We start from the raw sequence: 23,450 nt of genomic DNA, 5'->3' as shown, positions 1-23,450 counted from the left end.
GGCTAGTTGGAGTTGGACTAAATATTCTTTTTCTTCTCACTTTTAGACGTTGGTGTTGTGAAATAAGCCTAATAGCTAAAATAATATGACAATGAAATGTAGAGAGAAAGAGAGAGATTTCATTAATATGGTGTGTATTACAAAGAGGTATATGAGATATATATATATATATATGGTAGGAAAACTTGGAGAGAAAGCTAATCTATATCAAGTATTGATAACCACAATATTATATATTTATAACAGTTGCATCAAATTCCATGAAGATATCACTTATTACAACCATGTATATCTAGACTATTATAACTAAAAGCGCAACTGGTTCAATGATATATGGTGATGAATAGGTTCTCCCTCCCTTTAGAAGTCGAGAGTTCAACGGGCTAGGTAGATTTAGGAGTAAGTATTTGCTGTTCAAAAATCAAAATAAACAAAAAAACCTAGACTATTATATGCTTTAGGTTTCATGTCTTAAATCGCAATCTTCATGTACAATCTTCACCAAATGAACCCGCCAACCCAAAATCATTCAACTTGTCTAGCACCCTGTTCCTAATCTAAAAATAATTGTAGTTAAGTCTTTCATGTTTCTTAACTAACACCTAAGTTTTTTCATTGTCTTCACCATTTCAGACAAACTCACCTCAAACTTAAAAATAAATCACAATGACTCGTAAGCAATGTTAGATAACAAATAAAATAAAATTATTAAAAAGAAAATATATAGAAAATCTTACTAAATCCTTCTTCATTTCTTATTATTTTTCCCTCAAAATGACTTAAGTGTGAAATTATGCAAAATAGTTGCCATATTTCCAAAATGTGCATTTAGATATAGCTATGTCTATATTTGTTTTAGACAACAAACATATATTTACTTTTTGGGTCAAAATATCGAATATTAACATCATCATAATCATTATTATTATTATTATTATTATTATTATTATTATTATTATTATTATTATTATTATTATTATTTGATATACAAAGTACAAAGAGGTTTTGTGAAAATATTACCAACCGTAAGGCCTGACAAGCCTTTAGCCCAAATTATATCCAACGCAACACATCAAATAGATGGGCACAAACGCAGCCCACTTTTTCCAACACCCACCTTTGTGAATCTACTATTTCTAGATTTAACGCGTTAAGTATCCCGCCCAGAGAGTACGTTCGCAAGTATGAAACTCAAAAGAATTGACGGGGGCCCGCATAAGCTGTGGAGCATGTGGTTTAATTCGATGCAAAGCAAAGAACCTTACCAGAGCTTGACATGCCGCGAATCCTCTTGAAAAAGAGGCGTACCTTCGGGAACGTGGACACATGTGGTGCATGGTTGTCTTCCTTTTGTGCCATAAGGTGTTGGGTTAAGTCCCGCAACGAGTGCAACCCTCGTGCTTAGTTGTCGTCATTGAGTTAACCCTAAACAGACTTCCATTGATAAGCATTTCAATTTTAAAAATTCAAATTTCTAATAACCCGTTTCGATTAACTCAAAATTCGATACATTCCCCTACCGTTATGTGGCTCTTTCAAAACACAAACGCAATATACTTATAAATTATACCAAAACACTCGTTTTAGTTAACTAAAACACCATAATTTCTCAACTACTTCTACGAACTTAAAGCCGGTTTTATAATCACAAAGCTTCTAATTTGACACAACATGATCACTTACAAGTTAACCAATCTACTAAGGAGTAAAATAACAATACAAGTGTTTTCTATTAGTATAAAAGTTTCAAGTTTGTGTTCGCAATCTAGTAAAAATGAACGAAACCTAGCTCCTTTAGTAAATTTTCAATCTCAAATCTCTAATCGTTTATTTAATCTTTGCGTCGTATATAGGAGTATCCACATACGTCGATTTTATTATATTGTATGCGCAAATAACAACTTATAAAATCATTGTCAATACTAATGACTTACATAAAGTAGCACTAAATAAGTAAATAGATCATTAAAGTCTTGATCTTATGTGATTAGTTGGATAAATCATTATTAGTGATATAATCATTTTATATTTCATAGAAACATTCAAATGATATAATGAATTATAATATTGGGTAGTATAAACATAACATTTAGTTAATTGACATATGCTAGTTTAAAAGGAAATTTGTATAATATTAATTTATAAAATGTACCTTCGAATTATTTATGTCTATTCAGTCTTTCTAAATATGGAAACTAAGAAAAGTATTATGGAATCCTTATCCGATTACATATCCTTTTAACTTTGAACAACATGCAACGTGACCCCCTTGCATTATTGTTTTATCTTCAAGCTAAAGTTTTTTTTTGCTTGTAATCGTTTGAGGTCAATGCATTTCAATACCTTTGCCTTTGGCAAAAACCCGTTTTTAGACCCGTTTGTAAAACGAGTTGTTGGTACTGTTATCTAGTAATGGCATCCGGATGTGGCTAGTCACAGTGTTCCATTGGATGCAACATACTTCATCCCCTCGAATGTGAACTTATGAGGGTCGAATAAAATATACATGAGAAATGATATAGCATAGGAATTTGGTTCCATTTATCGTACAAGAACTCGTTTAGAAAAAGAACTACGTAATAATGCTAGTGATGACTAAAATTCTAACGACGATTGTGTTGATTAATAAACCACCAAAACGACTAAACGATTCCTTTTTCGATTTTTTGAAGTTCTATTTTTACGCTGAAGAATGTATTGCAATTTGTATCTCTATTTTTGTAATTTTCAAAATCAAATAAAATAAAACCTGTTTCATATGATCTAGTTTAAATTAAATATGTTATAACCGATTCCTATCATTTCGGATTTTTTTCATTAAAACCTATTTGGATCCAAAGCGGTCTGGGTTTAATCAGATATTGACTTTGTTGACCAAAATCACCGAATCCCAACTAGTTTTAATTAGATCCGGTTTATAAGGGACTACAATAAAGAAAAGAGTTCAATTAGTGGACGTCTACCCCTTGAGAACTATTGCCTCTCTCTTCCACCTTCAGCTATCAAGGGATCTCTACAACAAATTATCTTGATGGTACTAGTGTGTAACTTTGTCGTTAAAAATAATACATATTTGTATATACATGTGTCTATAGATATTACACAACTCAGATAAGGTTCATGTAAAGAAGTTTAAGATTAAAAAAAGTATGTAAACAAGATTTCAATCACCCTTTTATCCTAAACCTTACCCAACATATATAACTTTCTTGATAAAATGCTTCAAGAGTAACTTTTTATTTATTTTTTTCACTAATTTGATCAGTAACTCACATGCATGCATGTTATAACTTTAAGTTGGTGACAAGATATCCTCTAAGCCTAACTAGAGTTTTGGGCCAAACTGATATAGAAAATAAGTTGTTTTGATCCCTAAAATACACTGATGTAAAGGTGAATTTTGTTTCCTTGATGATATCCATTTTTATTCATGAAGCAAAATTCATATCTTCTCGGAAGAGTATTCTGGTGGTGATGACATCGTGTTGTTTGTTATAAGCACAAAACTCATTTAAAAAAAATAATCATACAAGTTAATGTCATAAAATATACTTAACTAATATAAATTATAGGAAAATGGCTATAATTATGGATGTTGCAAACCGATTTTATATAAAATCATCATAAGGAGTAAATCATGAGTAGGGTGTTCAAAATACTAATATGTTTTTTTAAGTTGGTTGTTTATTATTATGATTTTTATGTGTTCTATATTTTATATAAGAATCTCAAAATTGTTTGATATATGAGACTATGAGAGGAATGATGGTTTAGTTTTCAGTGAGATATTTATTTGTTGTGAATAAAATATTTGCAATAATTTTTTTACTCTGATTTACGTAACGGGTCACAACAAGTTTCATTTGAAACATGCTCACTTTTAATAAGACCTGGAACATTTCGGGCAAGTTCAACTTGTATTTGACCCTTTAAGTAAATTGGACAAATTTGCTACTTGTGTTCTCTTATAACTGGTAAAAATGACGGATCGTATCAGTTGGCGCAAGGCATAAGAATTGGTTTGATGGGTACAAGTTAGGGTCAGAACTGGTTAATTTTAAGAAAAATATTACTTTTGGTTCCGAACATGTTTTCTTTACACTTTTTTTACAGTTACACACAAATATAAAACTCACTATAACTGTTTAATTTCTTGTATGTTGTTGGAATTGAGTAAAATATGTTAATAAGAATGCATGTTTGAAACCGAAAAAAACTGTGATAAAATGTCTATAACTTTATTAGTGTTACACTTTCTTTGTCAATATTACCAAATATATAGTTGCTCTTGCTTCTAATTTTATAACCTAAGGCATGAATTAGAAAAAAAAAAGACATGAAGTGAGCCACCCAAGTTTATTTTTTGTTGGTTATGGATGGTTAATAATTTAATATCATTAAATCCTCAATTTGAATTGTTTGGTAAAAAAACTCTTGCAATTGTTATTTCAACAACAATATATGTTGAAACTAACACAACAATATAATTAGAAGCAATTTTTTTTACTTTTTTCAGCTCTTATGACATTTCAAGAGTTTTGATGTGTTTTTTACATGATTATGCAACTTGAATAACCATAATCATATAATAAGATAATGAATGAGATTTAATTTTTCAAACCCATTTAATACACGGGTTTATAACCTAGTTAGTATCGAACAAAAACGAATGACCTTTACTATTTTCGGTTTTGTTGGCTTTGGGCTTGCAATTTTGGTAAGCTTTTTGTTGCTATTTATAGACATTGTTTCCCACGGAAATCCCTTCGTAACAAGACCCCTCACCAACAAACGAATGAAAAGCTTTGACAGGAATCTTATAAAAATACAACTTATGCTCAAATTACTGACAGTTCTCCCATCAATAAAAAAAATTGTCCACAAATAAAACAATGAACTCCGGTCTTACCGGTATGGGGTGTCACTCGATCATTGTTCGTATTCCCAAGTTAAGCTAACTTTGCTTTGAATTTACCTTTCCCTTTTTTTACTAGATCTCATTGGTGATTACTGGCGAATATCATCCATCAATTATCAGTCATCAACTATACTCATTTGTGTAGCAATTTCTAGTATTTTTTTTCCACAGCACGCGCATTTCTCGGTCAATAAAAAAAGGTATTACTATAAACTGCATGTGTTGAATTATGTTGTTAGCATCGAACTAGCTTATTAAGATAGCAAAACGAGAAATGGTAAGACGCTATCGATAACATTAGACGAGGTTTGGCCATCGTTACCGCCTAATTTGTTATCCTCGTACAATGTAGTTGCCAAAGGAAGTCATGTAAACTTCTGAGATTCGGAGGTTTGGCCACACCATTTTTCATAGTATGTCATGAAATTCTATGAATATGAGTATGAGGTGGCACTAATTATAAATCATGATCTAGCCGTTTAGTAACTTCATAAGGTTGCATAAAAACATTGTAATAACTAAATAATATTTTTATCATTAATGTAATAATCATGATCTATCCTTTTACTAGCTTTTTTAACAAAGCTTATAGTTTTTTTAGTTTTTTTTTTAACAAAATAAGCTTAACTCGGTGTTTGGTTTAGCTTTTTAAGTTTATGCTTATTAGCTTCTATAAGTTAATTTGAAGAAACATATTTGAAGATGGTTTGTTAGCTTATTTTAAGGGTGTGTTTGGGATTGCTTATTTAAGTGAAAAATGACTTTTAATTAAAAAGACTTATAAACTTATGAAATTTTAAAAAAAAGTTTTTAAAAGAATGTTTGGATTAGCTTATGTGTTGGGGAAAACCAAAATGACCAAAATGGACACTCTTTTTTAAAAGGAGTGTAATGGGGTGTAAGGGTGAGAAGGGTGTAATAGGTAAATAAAACTCATTAAGTTAATAAGTTACATATTCCTAACTTTTCAAAACCCCTCTATTTTGCCTTCATTATAAGTTAAAATCCATAAGGTCTTATGGTTTGCCAAACACCTTATACACCTTATTTACTTTTCAAAAAGTTTATAAATTATAAGTTGATGAAAATAAGGAATCCCAAACACCCCCTAAGAAGTTTATTTGTGTAAGGGTGTAAGTTACACATTACCCTTAAATGGTGGTGGATTAATAATTAATGAAGCAACTTATTACTATAACAAAATAAAGAATAGTGGGTTTAACAACTTATTAAGAGCTTATCAACTTGTAGAAAATAAGGCCATGGGGTATACTCTAACCCATCTTATTTCCACATAAGCTCCACATCATCATTTTTTTTCTCTTTCACTCTATGCTATCCAAAGGAAATGGTTTAACTCATTTAACACATAATTAATATAACAGATCAATTATTATTAATACATAATTAATACATATTGTTCCTTTTAACCCGTCAAAAGCATAACTCATGTGCCTTTTTAACACACTTAACACAAGTGGGGAGTGGTTTAATCCATTTTTAAAGTGTCATTGTAGGGGTTAGAGTATACCCCATGACCTAAGCTATCCAAACATTTAAAAAGAGCTTATCAAATAATAAAAAATAAGATATAAGTTGCTTTAAAATATAAGCATAAGCTAAAAAAATAAAAAGCTACGCCAAACACCCCCTAAAATGTATACCACAAAACACTGAATCTAAATGATATTTTTAGGAGAGGCAACTACAAGACAAGCAATCACTTCCATCAATCTTTACCTCCATGAAATGGTAGTGGATGCAGGAAAGAAATCCATTTTAAGGATTCATGAACCAATCACTTAACATTTAATTATAAATATCTTCTTAAATATCTTTAGAGCATCACCAATAGCGGTGATCTTTTTTTAAAGTCACATAGTACATAACCATGATAAAAATGTACCATATTGGGTACTCAAAGACAATTTGGAAATCAAAATGATTAGCATTATCGATGTCATTTGAAGTATAAGAAGCAAAACACATGAAAAACACGCTTTTTATCAGTATTAAAACACCATGCCCGTATATATATTGGCTATATTAGTGTAGTTCATAACTTAGAACACATGTGTTTATGAACTAAAATGACATAGTTGTATTCACATAAGAACTAAAACACCATTATTGTTACTATATGTGAACTAAAACACAATTAATGTTGGTACATATGAACTAAAACACATCATTCGATGCTAAAAAAACATACGACCAAAACATCTTGTTTATAATTTGGATTTATTCGGTAGCGATGTTCATGCGAAACTGACGCTTAGATGGCCAAATGATTACCTATTGAATTCCAAATGGAGTTGATTGGCAACTATACTCCTAATTAACACACTTGCAAATTTGATGTAACACAAATTGCAAAATTGTCGCTCATTTAATCAATTGCAAAATGGGCCAATGGTCATCACCTCCTAGACTTGCTTAATGGTCTTTAAACAACATACTTATATCCAATTGTTAAATTAATTATAATAATAATAATTTAATTGTACCAATCAAGGTTGTAAAGGACTAAAAGTCGCTAAACAGTCGACTGAGGAGTTGGGTGTATTCGGAGTATTCAAGGAATACTCGGAGAGTAACTCGGACATGGTAAATATAAAGAAAATTAATTTTTGGATATTATATATATATATATATAATATCATAAGTTTACTAATATTTATAACAAAATAGTGAATATCAATATAAATACGACAAATATTTTTTTAAATTATAAATTATTTTAAAAATTGCTAATCATTAATTAAAAAAATTTATATTGGTTCTTTAATATGATAAAAAGACAAATTATGTTTTAAATTTATATGTCAAAATCAGCTCAAGTTCACCGATTAGATGTGATTCTGGCTGAGGTTAACCACTTTTGATCGATTAATAGTAAATAGGCGGAGTTAAAAAAAACTCGAATCGGCAACATACCTTGTAGCGAGTACTCGGCCTTACAAACCTACTTTTACAACATTGGTAGCAATTGAATTATTAGACTAATTTCTGTTTGGGGTTTCTGGTAATCAAGCAAAGCATGAGATTTAATATTTTAATCAGGCTTAGTTAAAATAATTCGGTCCATCTTTCTTTAACATGTCACCTGGGCCAGTTCTTGGACAAAACCAAAAGTAACATGCAGACCATGTTGGATTCAAGAAATAATTGGGGTAATTGGTTAAAAAAATGATGCAACTGGGCCTAACACACTTTTAAGTAGAGGTGTACAAATAAACCGGTTAATGGCAAACCGACCCGAACCGGTTTGATAAGGAAACCGATTTCACCCAAACCATTTCATGAACCGACACAAACCGCCAGTTTGGGTACCGGTTCCCCTTTTAAACAACCAAACTGGTTATAAAACCGAACTGATTTGAGAAACACTGGTTAAAGCCGGTTTAAAACCGGTTCTAAACCGGACCAAACCGACCTGGACCAGGTTGGCCTCTCTTGCTTTTAAACCGGTTTTAGAACAGAACCGGCTTTGTAAACCTCTACTTTTAAGCATACAATATTTCTTCGTATAGAAAAGGAAGATGTTGGTATTTTAGCCGTTGTTCACGAGTCAAGCCCGAGTCGATCCAGAGCTGGTTCGAACTCGTGCTTGAAATTAAACGAGGTAACTTAGCTAAGCTTGAGCTCAATTTAGAAGTTAAATAAGCCTAAGATCGAGCCAACGAGCCGAGCCATTACCCGAGCCGAGCTTGGGTCGAGTTCAGCGCAGTTACGAAAATGAGTCAACTCAACTCAGGTTGTTTCAAATCAAGTTTTTCTAGCTAGTTTTATTCAAGCTTTTATCAGACTTGTAATGCGATTATACTATTAAGGAATGAATATAAACGTTAATACTATTAAAGGTAAACTTGCATATCAACCTATCGGTCTTAAAAAATAATAAAACTAGACTAAATTGTAATCGCCCGTAATTTCAAAAGAAGTATGAAGGGATATGTAAAGCGATTAGATATGTTTTAGGATTAAAAATGTCAAGATCATTATCTCGGGGTGTATCGAGATCTTGGTCGGCTTCACAACTCCTAGCAACCGGGAACATTGTTGTACCGAAAATTAAAGATGTCACAGACACCCATTGGCTTGTTTTTCGTCCTCCATTTCATGTTGTCGTTCAATCCAACGACATAAACCAAAGCTTCGTCCTCTGAATAAGCCTTTATTAGCGAACTCCCATTTGTTTGGATCAATCTTGAAAAAAACCCTGGTTGGTATAAACAGAATGTGCAAGAAGTTAAACAACTAGAACCCGTGTTAATGTTCAAATTCATTGTTTTAGTCCTTTATTTTCAATACAATATTTTCAAGCCGAATGAAAGACCAAAAAAACTAAAACCGAAAACCCAACAAAACCAAAACCAGACTGTTTTTAAAGAAACCCAAAACCCGAATTTCTTGCTTTATGGTTTTATTTGAGCCAAAAACTGATCCGTGCGCACCCCTACGAAAAAAGCAAAAGCATATACCCTTTGACACATATCACAAAAACCGCTACAGCAATATTATAATGTCTTAGAACTTCACTTGAGAACTCAAAACTTGCAAAAATCCCATTTTACAAAACAAAATAAATAATAATAATAATAATAATAACAATAACAAAGATCTGAAATACCTTAGTGTGATTCTGGATGTTGGATTTAATAATATGTTCAGCTTGTCAGGACTGGCAAACGGGTCGGGTGACAGGTCAGAATGGGTGAGGGCCGGAACAGGTCAATTAACAACAAGGGGTCGAGTCAGAACGGGATTTGGGTGAGAGCGGGTTCAGGTCGGAACAGGTTTCGGTTCAAACGGGTTGGTTAAAAAAAATTAAATTTTCGTACATTTCAGCTTTGCTTATGGTTTTCAACACCACTTACACGCGTTCAAGTGTCAGTTACACGCGCGGCGTGTTTAAATGGTCGATGATCATAAAACGGTTCGGATGAAAATAAAGCGAAAAAGACAATTTTACCCCTTCTTGAAATTTTTACCTTTTTACTGCTCCTTCACAGTATGATCAACGTATCTTGATCCACCTTAATCTCTTTACTTAACTGAAACAATAACCCCTTAATCTCCTCCATTATATTATCACATGAACCCTTTATTGAAAACTCATACACAACACCATCAACTTCAATCATACTATTACCCGGTACATCTTTCGTAATCCGTCTTTCGTTCATAACACCCCCCGTATTCTCCAACTCATCAAATTTACCGCCTTTAGCGTATATATCACATAACGCGACATAAAACGCATGATTTTCCGGCTCCAAACGAATCAAATGTTTAGCAACTTTTTCCCCAAGTTCCACATTCCCATACATCTGACACGCGCCTAATAACGCTCCCCAAACATAAACATCCGGGTCCAAGGGCATTTTAGTAATTACCCTCTCGGCTTCATTAAACAACCCCGCTCGTCCTAGAATATCAACCATACACACATAATGTTGAACCGTTGGTTCTTCGATCATGTTGAAATATAAACGACCCGTGTCTACTAATCCTAAGTGACCACACGCAGTCAATAACGCACCATAAGTCACTACATTCGGCCTCACACCACACGCAACCATCCGGTCAAAAAGGTCAAACGCTTCGTTTCCATACCCGTGAAGAGCGTAAACCGAAACCATAGACGTCCAAGTTAAAACGTCCTTATTATTAATATCATCGAAAACCCTTTTCGCCATACGCACATTCCCACATTTCCCATACATGTCCAATACAGTCGTGCTCAAAACCGTGTCGGTTTCTATCTCGTTCCTTATAACATAACCGTGCACACCCTTCCCATAACTAAGCCACCCTAACGACGCACAAGCCGAAACCACACTAGCCAACGTAACCTTATCCGGATAAACCTTCTCATTCACGAAAACCATCTCACGAAACACCTCAATTGCCTTATTCGACCGACCCCCTTGCACCATACCACTAATCATCGAATTCCAACTAATAATATTCTTACAATCCATGTTACGAAACAATGCCCGCGCCACGTCAACCTCCCCGAACCTCAAACACGCGCCAACGACCAAATTCCACGACACGACACGACATTTAGGCATTTCATCGAACACTTGGCGCGAACGCGCCAAATCCCCAAAACCCGATAAGCGAATTCGATACGTACACATTACTAACCAACCCGAACTTAACCGAATGCGCATGAACACATTGACCTAATAAAAACCCACCACTACTCACACACTCTTTTACCACAAATGGGATAGTAATATTATCCGGGCTAATGGTCTCAACCAACATTTGCTTATAAAACAATACGGCTTCTTGTCGGTTAACTTTTGATAATTGTGAAGAGTTTGCTCTGATCAATGAGTTGTAAATGTAATGATTGGGGAATTTAAGGGTTTTGAATAGGCGGGTGGCGTAAGTGAGGGACCCGAAAGCGGGGTGGGTGAGGGCGACGATGAGACGGGAGATAAGGTGGAGGCGGTCGGGTTCGGATAATAATGATAAGTGTGGGGATGTGATGAGTCGGGGATTTGTATTAGGGTTTGCATGGTGGTGCATGTTTGTAGTAAGTGTGAGATTGATTTGAAAAAAGTGTGGGAGTCCATTGAGTTTGGTTTGGAGATTAACACGCCACTAGTTTAATATAGGGCTGTAGATGTGACGAGTCGAGTTGAGCCAGGGTATGCTCGAGCTTGAACTTAATCGAGCTGACTCGTTTTCTTTATTGAGCTGAAAAATCGAGCTCGAACTCGGCTCGTTTAAAGTTTGAGCCGAGCTCAAGCTCGACGGCCGGACTCCTTTAATTTTTTTTATTTATTATTTTTTTATTTTATATATTACAAATTTTGATATATAAAAGACCAAAATTATAATTTTAACATGCATGTTATATAAAATTTTTAAAGTAAAGAATTTATAACTTTGTATGTTTTATTTTAGTTATTCTTTAATAAGATTTTAGGTATCGAGTGGTATGCTAAACGAGCCAACGAGCCGAGCTAACGAGTCGAGCCAAGACCGGGACACGAGTCGAGCTGGCCCTGGCTCGAGCTCGGCTCGTTTAGAAATCGAGTCGAGCTAAGCTCATTTAGAATCGAGTTTTATCGAGCCGAGCTTTTTTCGAGCTATTTTCAAGCGAGTCACGAGCTTTTTGAACAAACCTAGTTTAATATACTCGGAAAATGTCGGTTGATACGACCCGTTTTGTTAAACGGGTTAATTCGTACGTGACGTTTTATATTTTAAGTTCGATATTTTGATTTTTTTTAACTTTTTTCTGACTATTCGGTTTTATTCAGACTTTGTGTTGTGGTTAAAGCAGTGGCAAAGGTTGGATGAAAACGCTGGAGTTGCCGGACTCAATACTAATAAAAAATTTCATAAACAATGGTGGCTAGGCTCAAGACATGAAAATTTACTCTACGTATAAAAGTTTTTGGACAAAAACGCATAAATTTCACTACTTCATAAACTATGGTGGTCCGACTCAATTGATTAAATCATCATAAGTACAAAAAAGTTTCATTGAGTCGGAGCAATTGATTGTTTAAATTATTACCAAGTCACTACTTCTTACTCGTACTCACAAATAAACAGTAACAGGTAGACATGAAACACGACATGAATTTAAATGGGTTTAACACGATACATCAAGAATAAATATACGGGTCAGGTTATGGTAGCATTATAAGTGGTATAATTTGTTTCAATCAAAGTAAAACACAACAATTTAATTACTAGACAGAAAGATTTATTATTTTTTATATTTTATAAAACCAATATATTTACATACTTACATGAGTAAAATATGTTATTCAAAATAAATAATTTAAAGTTTTAAAAGAATAACGAAAACTTATTCCTAATATATCAGATGAGAAGCAATGCATCTATTCCTTACTCTTACCATTTCCTAATATACGTACATGAGTTATAATAATTTCACATATCTCATTTTCTTTGAATATCAAATAACAAATTCTTGAAAAAATGGCACATCAATTCAATGCAAAACTCGGGAAAGTTGCTGACGAATTTGCGGATTTCGACCTCTTTAAGCCCAAACCCGAACCTGGTCCACATTTTCATACTCAAGAAACAGAATCTATGTTCATCATCACCGTCCAACTCAAAGGTTTGTAGAACAATTTATAAATCACATCACGGTTTTTTCATGTCTAATGAATTTTGCACACAGGGTATACACGAACGAATATCAAGGTTGAGAGCAACGAAGACGGGAGTATAATCAAAATAAGTGGACAAAAGCCGTTTCAAGATATGTTAATTGTCGGAGGAAAGGTTGTGAAGAAAGATATCGAGATGAGGGGATTTCAAAAGTGGTTTAAAGTCCCACAAGGGGTGAACTTCAACCGAGCCAAAGCTAGTTTTGACGAAGATGACTCGGAGCTCATGATACAAATGCCAAAAGTTACAAAAGGCTTTGTTGGAGCCACGATTGAGGAGTTGAAAACCGAAGAAATTCGAGCAGAACCGACAATATCATTACAAATTTATACCAATGAAGAGTTATTAAATGAAGAGATATTAGAACAAGATACACTTAAGGTTGGATGTGACAATGATGAAGATAAAGTTATTGTTGACAATAGCAAAGAGGATGATGGTAAAAAACCAAAACCGCATTCAAGGAAGTTCAAGATATGTAACCCGCTCATATTTGGATCAGCATTCGTTATGTCTCTGATCGTTTTGGTTTTCCACTTGGTCGAATCCAAAAAACAAGAAAACCCGCGAAAGTAAAAGAAAGAAGATTAGTTTAGTTTGTTGTAAATAATAATAATAATAATAATAAGTTATCTCATCTTTTATAGTTGGTTGATCAAAATCATGATGAGTCATTAATTCTATTGTAATGTTTATGTTAGCTAGAAAATGCACAAAAGGAATAATAATGTAGCAAAAGAAAGAAGCTTTTAGTTCAAATGCAACACAACTCACAAAATTGAAACATTGGTACAATAATAATTATAATAATCAAAACCCATCTTTTAATTCAAATTTAACATGCCCCTACCCTACCCCACCCACCCCTCTCTTTACACACATTAATTAGCTGCAACCCATCTTCATATCAACACCACTAGCAAAACCATACAACCAAACACTTTAACACCACCACCAAACCCCACATCCTACAAAAAGAAAAACACAAAATTCCAATCATAATCATCATCTCCATGTTCATGATCTAATGGCTAAATGATTGTTAATGGTTAAATGATTGTTGGTATATACATTATGAAGTCACATTCTAAAATCTTTTTAAATATTTTATCACTCAATTTTCAATAATGTTTTAGTTTTTCAAATCACCTTGCAACAAGTATAATCGTCTAGTTACATATGGTAACGAATTCGTCAATTGTGTAATATAGGTTACATGATCGTATATATCAATCGTATAAAATAGCACGCATTAGTGGGACATCAATCCATCATATTAACTATTTTATACGATTGACAACATATAATACAGGGGTTCGCTAAATACATCCAGATATGGTAAACGTAACCCCTATTTAAGAGAAAAACAAAAATAATACATAAAATATTTTGAATATGCCTCTTGATCTTTAAACAACTTAAAAACAAAATACAAGAAATAATATTATAAATTCTCTAATTTATAAAATTTTGCATATGTTTAAAAATTATTTTCTTGTCTTTAATGTTATATCTGTAAGAGAAACTAATAATAATAATAATAATAATTAACGAGCTGACTTGAGCTTCTTATCATTCAAGCTTGAGCTCAACTTTTCAGCTCGTTTAGACAAAAAATCACAAGCTTTTTAAAAGTCAAGCTCGAGCTTGAATTTTCACTTTGTTAAAATAAACAAGCCAAACAGAGCCACCAGACTCGGCCCGGCTCGTTTATAGCGCTAAATAAAAGTGATAAGCAAGTTTACCTGTAGTCTATGGACACTAGAAGTAGGGGCAGGCCTTATAGTAGCGGAGTCTACTTCACCCGTCGGTAATGGCACCGCAGGATTGCTGTTGATGAACGGTAACGATCCACCTCTTCTCGAACCGCCACTCAATGGACCATTCGAAGGAAAAATCGCATTCATTGGAGACGGGCTCGGGGAAATTAGTTCTAGTGGGTGGTTAGGCCACGGGTAAGATGGTGATGATGATACTATACCTCCACCACCGCCACCGCTACCGCCACCAATGGGGATACTAGGTAGTGGCGATGGTGCAGCCACCGAGGGTGGAGGTAGCGGTGGAGAAGCGGATGTTTCGGGTGTTGTAGATGAGGAAACTTGGATGGCAAGCTTCTTGTCATCGTCACAAGCTTTTGTCGAGTCGTTTTTGAAGGCGAAGTAGAACGAGCCTAGCCGTGATGGGTGCCACTTCAATACAAGATAACACAGTGTTAGGATCAAATACAGACAACTCTTAACGTGAGAAACGTATAAATAACTAGACTAATTATGCTAACAACAGAAGAATAATTATTAATTTTCTACAATTTTTTTATCTAGAGTAGTTATTATTACATTACTCTGCTTCACTTTTCGCAGTATAATTACTCTAAATCAAAACTATAGGATAATAATTACTCTGGTTATTTATACATTTAGTAACTTAATTTTATTTGTATCAGATTTCACCGATATAAAATGTTTACGGAAAAGTGAATAAAAGTAAATAAACTTAGGATGCCATTGGCCTTAGAAAATTGTAATATTGTATCCATTTTAAAGTTTTCTAAAAAACATTTAGACTTCTATTTATACAGTTTTTATTACAAGAAAATTGTAAAAAAACAATTATTTATATTTTTATGATAAAACTATATATTGTAAAGCATTTTTTAATTAGAGGTTTAGGTTTCATACACCATATAAGCTTTGTAAACGATAGTTTACTATGCAATTTTGTTTTCATATCTTTTCTTGGTCGGTGTATGAAAACCAGACCCCTTTTATTATCCACGAGCGTAAAGTGGTTAGGAAAAAAATATTTATGAAAATAGAGATAAAATCTAGTTGGACAATGACACAGAAGGTGTCTAAATATGGACAAAAATATATCAATCTCGTGAATTTACTTTCTATTGAACTATCAAAGTCTAATATTTGATTTTTGTAAAGGTTGAAGTACAAGTACAACAATTAGTAAAATTAATATTTTTTAGCACTACAATTTCAATTAAAGAAACATAACCATCTAAAATAACCTAAATTTTAAATAACAAACACTTAAATGAATACAAATGAACAAATATAAAACCATTAAATAGATGACTCTTTAAGATAATATTTAATTTTTTTCTATTTAAATGTAAATAAACATAATGAACATAAATAAACAAACATAAACAAACGTTCATGAACATAAATGAACAAACAAAACATGTGATCATGTACGTTCGTTTGAACGGGCAAAAACAAACTTCCTGTGGAACAGTTCAACGAACGTTTGGTAACTTCAGAACAAATTCAAAAACACAGTAAAAAAAAAGCATAAAAATCCATGGTCAAAAGTTTTGGTATAATATAGAACTTGCTAGAGGTGTAAAAAGTCCAACTTTTTTCTTAAAAGTGTACTGTACAACCAAATAAAGCAGACAATACAATGATTTAAAGCACCCTATGTTATTGTTAAGCCCCATGAAAAAAACTCCTTTGTAATTCTTGTAACAAATAAATCACCATAAATTAATGTCACACAACAAGGTTCCAAAGCATTCAATGTGTCAACAAAGAAACCATTTTTCAGTTAACACATTAACTTCCTAAGGTTAACTAACATGAACTAGGATTTAATGAAGTCACACATGAAGAGTGTGTCAACACAAAAAATAAATAAATAATAATAATAATAATAATAGTAATAACAAGAGCGTGTGAGAGAGAGTACAGTGAATGTTGGGGTTGAAGGAGTGAGAAGTGTGGACTCAGTGAAATTGCACAAGTTGAAAGCTCTTCTGTTCTTGAAAATGTACAAGTTGTAGTTGTATTTGTGCCTGAAAACTAACAAATTCAAACAAACAAATTAGTAGCTTACTGAATACTAAACACAATCTTGAAAAAAGCAAAAATATAGATAAATAAATAATCTTGAAGTTCTTGAAAATTAAGGGGTTTTTCTTAAAAATCTTGGAACAAGATTCTTGCAAAAATTAGAGGTTATGTTTACAAATTCTTGACCACTAGATTCTTGAAAATTAGATTTTTTTTTAAATTCTTGAAACAAGATTATTAAAAAATAAGGGTCTTTTTTTTACAAATTCTTGAGAAAAGGGGTTATTTTTTCACAAATTCTTAACAAGATTCTTGAATAATTAAGAATTTGTTTTTTTTTTTACAAATTCTTGAAACAAGATTCTTGAAAATTAGGGATTTTTTTCTACAAACTCTTGAAACAAGATTCTTAAAAAATAAGTTTTTTTTTTTTACAAATTCTTGAAATATAAGGATTATTTTTAACAAGTTCTTAACAAGATTCTTGAAATATTAAAGGGGTTTTTTTAAAAAAACGGGGGGGGGGGGGGGGGGGGGGGGGGGGGGGGTTCTTTTCTTTTTTTTTTCACAAATTCTTGACACTAATTTCTTGAAAAATAATTAAAGAGGGGGGGGGGGGGTACACAAATTCTTGAATATTAGTGTAAAAACAGAGCAAATGTAAATGTAACTTACTAACAGAGTCACCAACTTGAACAGTGGGATTCTTCCATTCAGTAACTCCATCAACAACCACAGTTGCAGAGTGAGCAAACTGCTGCAAAACCATAGTGATGAAAGTGAATATTATTATCATTATCACACTCTTCATTGAAGTAGTCATCCTTGCTTTTTGTTTCTGTGTTCACTCACTCAAGAACTTGCAGGTTTATAGAGGTTTATGTGAGAAGTGTGTGAGCTAATTTGGAAGTCAAAAAGCTTTGTGCTTTGGTATTTAAAGAAACAATTTGGGCTTTATATTTTTAAGTTAAAAATAAAGAGGAGGGTAATGTAGTAATTTTGTGATAAGTTTAATTTGCAAATTGAGTAAATTGATATGTTGGTTGGTTGCATGGTTCGGTTAATAGTCTTAACCAAATTAATTGATCGTTTTTCGGTTAATTGAATCAGTTTATTGAGTTAAGTTTTTTATTTTGAGTTCGTTTTATTTAATTTCGGTTAATAACAAAAATCAAAATTGGCTAAAATTTGTATTTAGAAATACATAAATAGGATGCAAAAATAATAAATACATAAAATTAATGTATAAATACATGAAATTGAGAATGAATACATACGATTGTGGCATATATACATAAAATGGTGATACAAAACATGGAATACATGCAATGAATATATATATATATGTGTGTGTGTGTGTGTGTGTATAAGCTATAAGTATATGAAAATATAAATGATTTGGCTATTTTTGTTAACCGAGTGTACAAAAATAACCGATAACCGCTTCTGGGTTAATTCAGTTATCAGTAAATTTCGATTCAGTTTGTCTTGTAAGGCCCCGTTACCGGTAGCCTTACTTTCGTGTTGGATTTACTCATAAATGCAGTTCTAAATATCATAGTTAATTAAAAACATTCGCGTAATATAAAAACTTTAATAAAACATTTCATAACAATTCAAAACTTGTCTTAAACAACCAACTTGTCTTTCGAAAACTAAGTAATTAAAACATAATACGCCCTGAGCCTTCCGATGCCAGTCTCTTATTCAACGCCACGTGTCCCCTCAAGCGAGCTGCCTCATCCTACTCACCTGCGTGCATACTAAAAGTCAGCTACGCTGAGTGAGTTATAGTTAATCATATATTATACAATACACACAAACTTATATTCTTTCATTCATACTTTCTTTTGTACTAACTTGCTTTCATATCTTACGTTATAAAGAGCATTACGCCCTACATTCCTCGAGTATTATTAGGGCTCGGTACCCTCCTTCCTCGAGTATTATTAGGGCTCGGTACCCTCTTTCCTCAAATATTAGTAGGGTTCGGTTCCCTAGTTCTCGAACATTAGTAGGATTCGATTCCCTCTTCGTTACCATACAACCATACATCATACCTCGAGTATTATTAGGGCTCGGTGCCCTTTTCGTAACCATACAACCATCATTTCCTTCTTTTATTAACTTTATCACGTTCATACACATAAGCATACATATCATACTTCCCTTATATATAGCGTTACAACCTGACAGTACGTGCAATATCCGAAGATCGTTCACGTACTATCAAGCAATCATTCATACATTTCACATTATTCACATAAGGCATACACTTATCTCTTAGGATAAGCGTATTAACAAACATATTGAGTATGCACACAGCCCCGAAAACATAACACATAAATGGGGCTAGAAACTCACCTGAATCCTGTTACGCTCTCCGTTAATCGTTATTCCCTTCTTGAGCTGTGCACAGCTAACTGTATAATATTTACATGTATCAATTAACTACTACCACTACTCATATTGTATTTCTATATTTATATAACCCACAACGAACGGGGGTCCGGGGGCAGCACCCCTGGCAGCGGGGTCTAGGGGCGGCAGCCCTAGCAGGGTCCAAGGGGCAGAGCCCCTGGCTGGGGTCGAGCTGCCAGGTCAGCTTGGAAAAATTTTATTTCCATTAACTGTCTTAACACATTTTTCATTAGGTTTTTAATTTATTTTCTAATTTGCTAACTCCAGCGAACTTATCATTAAGCGAACTTAACAATAAGCGAACTTAACATTAAGCGAACTTTAAGTGAACTTAACGTCATGCGAACTTATCATCAGCGAACTTGTATTAGGCGAAGTTCATAGTAGGCGAACTTGCTTACAGCGAACTTTTCTACGGCGAACTTGCTGCAGCGAACTTAGTCAATCAGCGAAGTTGATCAGTTAGGCGAACTTGCTTGCAGACGAAGTTCGCTTGTAGGCGAAGTTGTGCAGCAGCCGCCGCTGTTCGTCCTTAATCCCCAAAATCATCATCGTTTTACCGAGAAATCCATGGGTATGGTATTTGACTAACCCGCGATCATTCCTATGGTCGTTTTTGGATATGGTTTGACCCGAAAACACGTATAGTTTGGACCTTTAAGTTCAAAAACGTTCAATATTAGTGTTAAGGGTTCATTACTCGAGCCGTTTCCATTTTCGGGTTCATTACACCGTATTTATCATCAAGTTTACAACTTTATGTTTCGTTTATACCCGATCTACTCTCGTTCTAAGTTTCAATGCTAAACGCTAATAAAACGTAAACTTTAAAGGGTCAAGAACATACCTTTAGTGCTCGTTTGGATCTCGTTTAACTTGTTTATGCACTCTAGATCTCGTGTAATAAAGATCTAATACCAACTAACGTTCGTTTGGCCTCAAGCCCCTCTCGTCTCTCTCGGCCGTGTATACAGTGGTGTGTGTGTTTTGGAGTGTGTAGAGATTTATGAAGGATGGAAATGATAGTTAGGGTTTTAGGATGGTTTAAGGGGATATTTATATCCCTTAAAGCCCATGGACCTAAGGCCCATTACCCTTAATCCATCTTAATTAATCCAAGTCCATGGTCCTTTCCTTATTAGGCATAAGTTAACTATTAACACACGATAACTAAACGTGGCTTTCTTTATTTAATATTAGAATATTTTAGGATGTTACATGTCGGTTCTCGGTTCAGTTTTTTCTCACCCTTATTTGGTCTGTGGATTTCTTTTTTGACATTTCAATCTCTAACATTTGAATATTGTAACTATTGCGGTCCTTGTCACTAGCTTTGTAAATTTTCATTTAAGTTTAGAAGTATTTAAGTCATTTTACTGTTTTTACACATAAGAATTATTATGTAAATTAGTAACATCATTTAATAGTATGAGGGCCATTTGTTTTGTTTACTTATATTTTATAAAAATAATATGACTAAGGTGGAGACCGTTGTTGAATTTGCGGGTAAGTTTAGCAGGTTACAATCGAATTACAAGTGCCTTATGTCTTCACTTGATAACGAGGTAATGGTCAACGTTCTTAAACTTAATATCATAGAAATATATATCTACCGATAGTTGCTTCAATCAAGCAATTCTCAAAGACTGATACATTGTCCATCGAAGAAGTGATGGGTCGACTTAAAAGTTAAAACATATGAGGAGCAAGTGAAACCCCAAACTTATTGAAGATACCCGTGACAGACTGTTGCTCGAGTGTGATGATGAACATGTTAAATGAAGATGTGTCAATTGGAATAGGCCATGAAGGCCAACATGGTTCGAGAGGTAATGATCAGCGGGAACAAGGTGAAGGACGAGAGCCAAAAGGAGGAGGTGACAAGTCATAGGCCAAGTGTTATCAATTACCAGAATTTTGATACTTTGCATATGAATGCCCAAAGTCAAAGCACCACGAGGCCAACTTGGTTCAAGAGGAAGATGACCGAACCCATTGGTTTTTAAAACATTGGTTTTAGGTTCATTTTATGGGATTTAAATTTTCATACAAAAAGTCTAATTGTGTTTTGTATTCATAATTGTTCGATCATGAACCATTTGCTTCTAACAATATATGATCAACTTTTCATTTATTTGTTATCATTTAATGTGATAAGGTTGTTATTTATGTTTTAATTCAAGTTTGCAGCTTATTTTCATTTATATAACATACTCATCTTAATTAGTACATATCATCGCATCAAACTTCATATTTAGAATTTTAATGTAATGTTCAGATAAATAAAAAGTAAGATCTTTGGTTTAGTGGTATCAAGGTGGCTCAACAAACCAAATATTCTTAAGATCGAAAATAAAGGTATGTTAATTTTCATATTGAAACACAAACTAAAATAAAATGAAGAAAAATGTGACCATCTCCAACACGATGTCCGTGAAACCCCGTGTATTAATGTGGAGAGGTTAGTGTAAGGGCAATGGCTGGAGAAAGTCGCCTAGGGGGTGTGAGGGAGAGGCAACCATGATGACGTGAAAGGGGCTTGGCCGCCCACGAAGCCTTTGGGCTTTATCATTGTGGATGGTCATGCATTAAATATTAAATGATCACATATACTTAGACAAACTGATTTTGTAATTCCTCTTAGACTGGTCGCTATGGGGTGACGTTGAGGGGATTTTTGGGCGCGGTGGACGCCGAACACCGCTGTGGGGCGCGGTCCAACCAAGGGCGCGGAGGGATTAGGCAAAGCAACGGCCGGCGCAGATGAATGAATTGTGTGGGCCCCCCTCCCATTTCCCCTCTCAACCTCTCACGCACAAATATATATATATATATATATGTGTGTGTGTGTGTGTGTGTGTGTGTGTGTGTATGGGCGCCAATGGGCATTAAACCACAACGGACATATTGGTTGGGGCTTCGAAGCCCCCCGGTGGTTACGTGGCATTGGGGAGGGGCTTCGAAGCCCCTCACCATAGAGGACAGACTTATTGTGTTTAAATTATTAAACTTAAATTTAGTATTTTTATTCATGTTGTACTAGTCACAACTAACAAAATAAGTTAAATTAATTTGTGTGAAATAATGGGGTGGTCCAAATAAAGTTTTACAAAATACAAACAAAACGTACAAGTTGATACATATGTTACGAGACAATGATCCATCACCTTGAAAACTGAGTTAGCCAAAATTTGAAGTTTCTACTTAACATATCCTAAGGGTATAAAAGTCATAAAGAAATTAGTAATTAAGTTACAAAGTTGGGTATAGTTTTTACTTATTAAAATTTTTCTAAAAAAGATAAAGAAAAAGGAGAGGAAAAGATGATGTTCATGATGGGGATTATTATTCTTAAATCATTAGTCTTGTGATCAACACCCCTTTTAAGTTTTCTTCTTTTTATAACTATTAAGAGAATAAAATCTTGAAAGAAACTATCTTTTTGAATTTTGAGACAACAATAAAGAGACAAAGTTAAGAAACAAACAAACAACCTTACTCAAAGCAGCAAATTAAAAAGACTAAACCCTTTGTCTTGTCTTCCTTAACAATCCTTACTCATTAAGATATGGGATAACCTCTATGCATGAAGTTCAAACTAGGTGTTTTGACAAACTTATAAAAGAATAAACAATAGAACACTTAAAAGTTTAAAGTTACCATTATAGATATGTTTAAGGATTATTATATAAAATGAAACCATCAATTTTGATTATACTTCTTATGTTAGTCATATGTTTGTGGTAATTATAGATATGTTTAAGGGATAATTGAAAAATATGAAACATTAAGTGACATGCAAAAATAATCAAACCGAATCTCCTACATACTCCCACAGAGTCGCAGACATGTCCTCTTGACCAACAAGGTCAAGCTCGAAGACAATAGGGTCGCTTGAGTCACTAAAATAAGGTTATAGATTAAGAACCATATTTAACAATTTACATAATGAAAGTAGTTCACTATGTCGTTAAAGTAGTTAAGGGACGAACCTTGTAGACGCAATAAAGTTACTAACATGTGACATGCAAGTCACGTGTTTAAGTCGTAAAAATAATCTCTTGCACAAATACATAAGGTAAAGATTAATGTATCGTATAAACAGGCATGTGGGGAGTCTCGTGCAC

At 33.7% G+C, this 23,450-nt stretch overlaps 2 protein-coding genes and 1 pseudogene across 2 annotated transcripts; 1 reads left to right on the top strand and 2 right to left on the bottom strand.

Annotated features, from left to right (window-relative positions):
* Positions 1–9,867: 9,867 nt before the first annotated feature.
* Positions 9,868–11,511, bottom strand: LOC143617498 (pentatricopeptide repeat-containing protein At5g66520-like; annotated as a pseudogene).
* A 1,360-nt stretch (positions 11,512–12,871) lies between these two features.
* LOC143617500 (uncharacterized) lies at positions 12,872–13,669 on the top strand. The gene is made up of 2 exons (XM_077090037.1): positions 12,872–13,040; positions 13,104–13,669. The coding sequence occupies exons 1-2, from the start codon at positions 12,896–12,898 to the stop codon at positions 13,667–13,669; spliced, it is 711 nt and encodes a 236-aa protein (XP_076946152.1). The 5' UTR covers positions 12,872–12,895.
* Positions 13,670–13,952: 283 nt separating this feature from the next.
* LOC143617497 (uncharacterized) lies at positions 13,953–17,826 on the bottom strand. Its single transcript, XM_077090034.1, has 4 exons — positions 17,578–17,826; positions 16,799–16,911; positions 14,839–15,285; positions 13,953–14,061 (listed from the first exon to the last, which is right to left on the bottom strand). The coding sequence occupies exons 1-4, from the start codon at positions 17,723–17,725 to the stop codon at positions 13,996–13,998; spliced, it is 774 nt and encodes a 257-aa protein (XP_076946149.1). The 5' UTR covers positions 17,726–17,826; the 3' UTR covers positions 13,953–13,995.
* Positions 17,827–23,450: the final 5,624 nt, after the last annotated feature.

This window comes from Bidens hawaiensis, unplaced genomic scaffold (genome assembly GCF_021521415.1).
Source record: "Bidens hawaiensis isolate Kalapana, Puna unplaced genomic scaffold, B.hawaiensis_p1.1 tig00055114_1, whole genome shotgun sequence".
In the NCBI taxonomy this organism is placed as follows: Eukaryota; Viridiplantae; Streptophyta; class Magnoliopsida; order Asterales; family Asteraceae; genus Bidens; species Bidens hawaiensis.
Note: the sequence above shows the minus strand (reverse complement) of the source record. Positions and strands in the feature narration are given on the sequence as shown.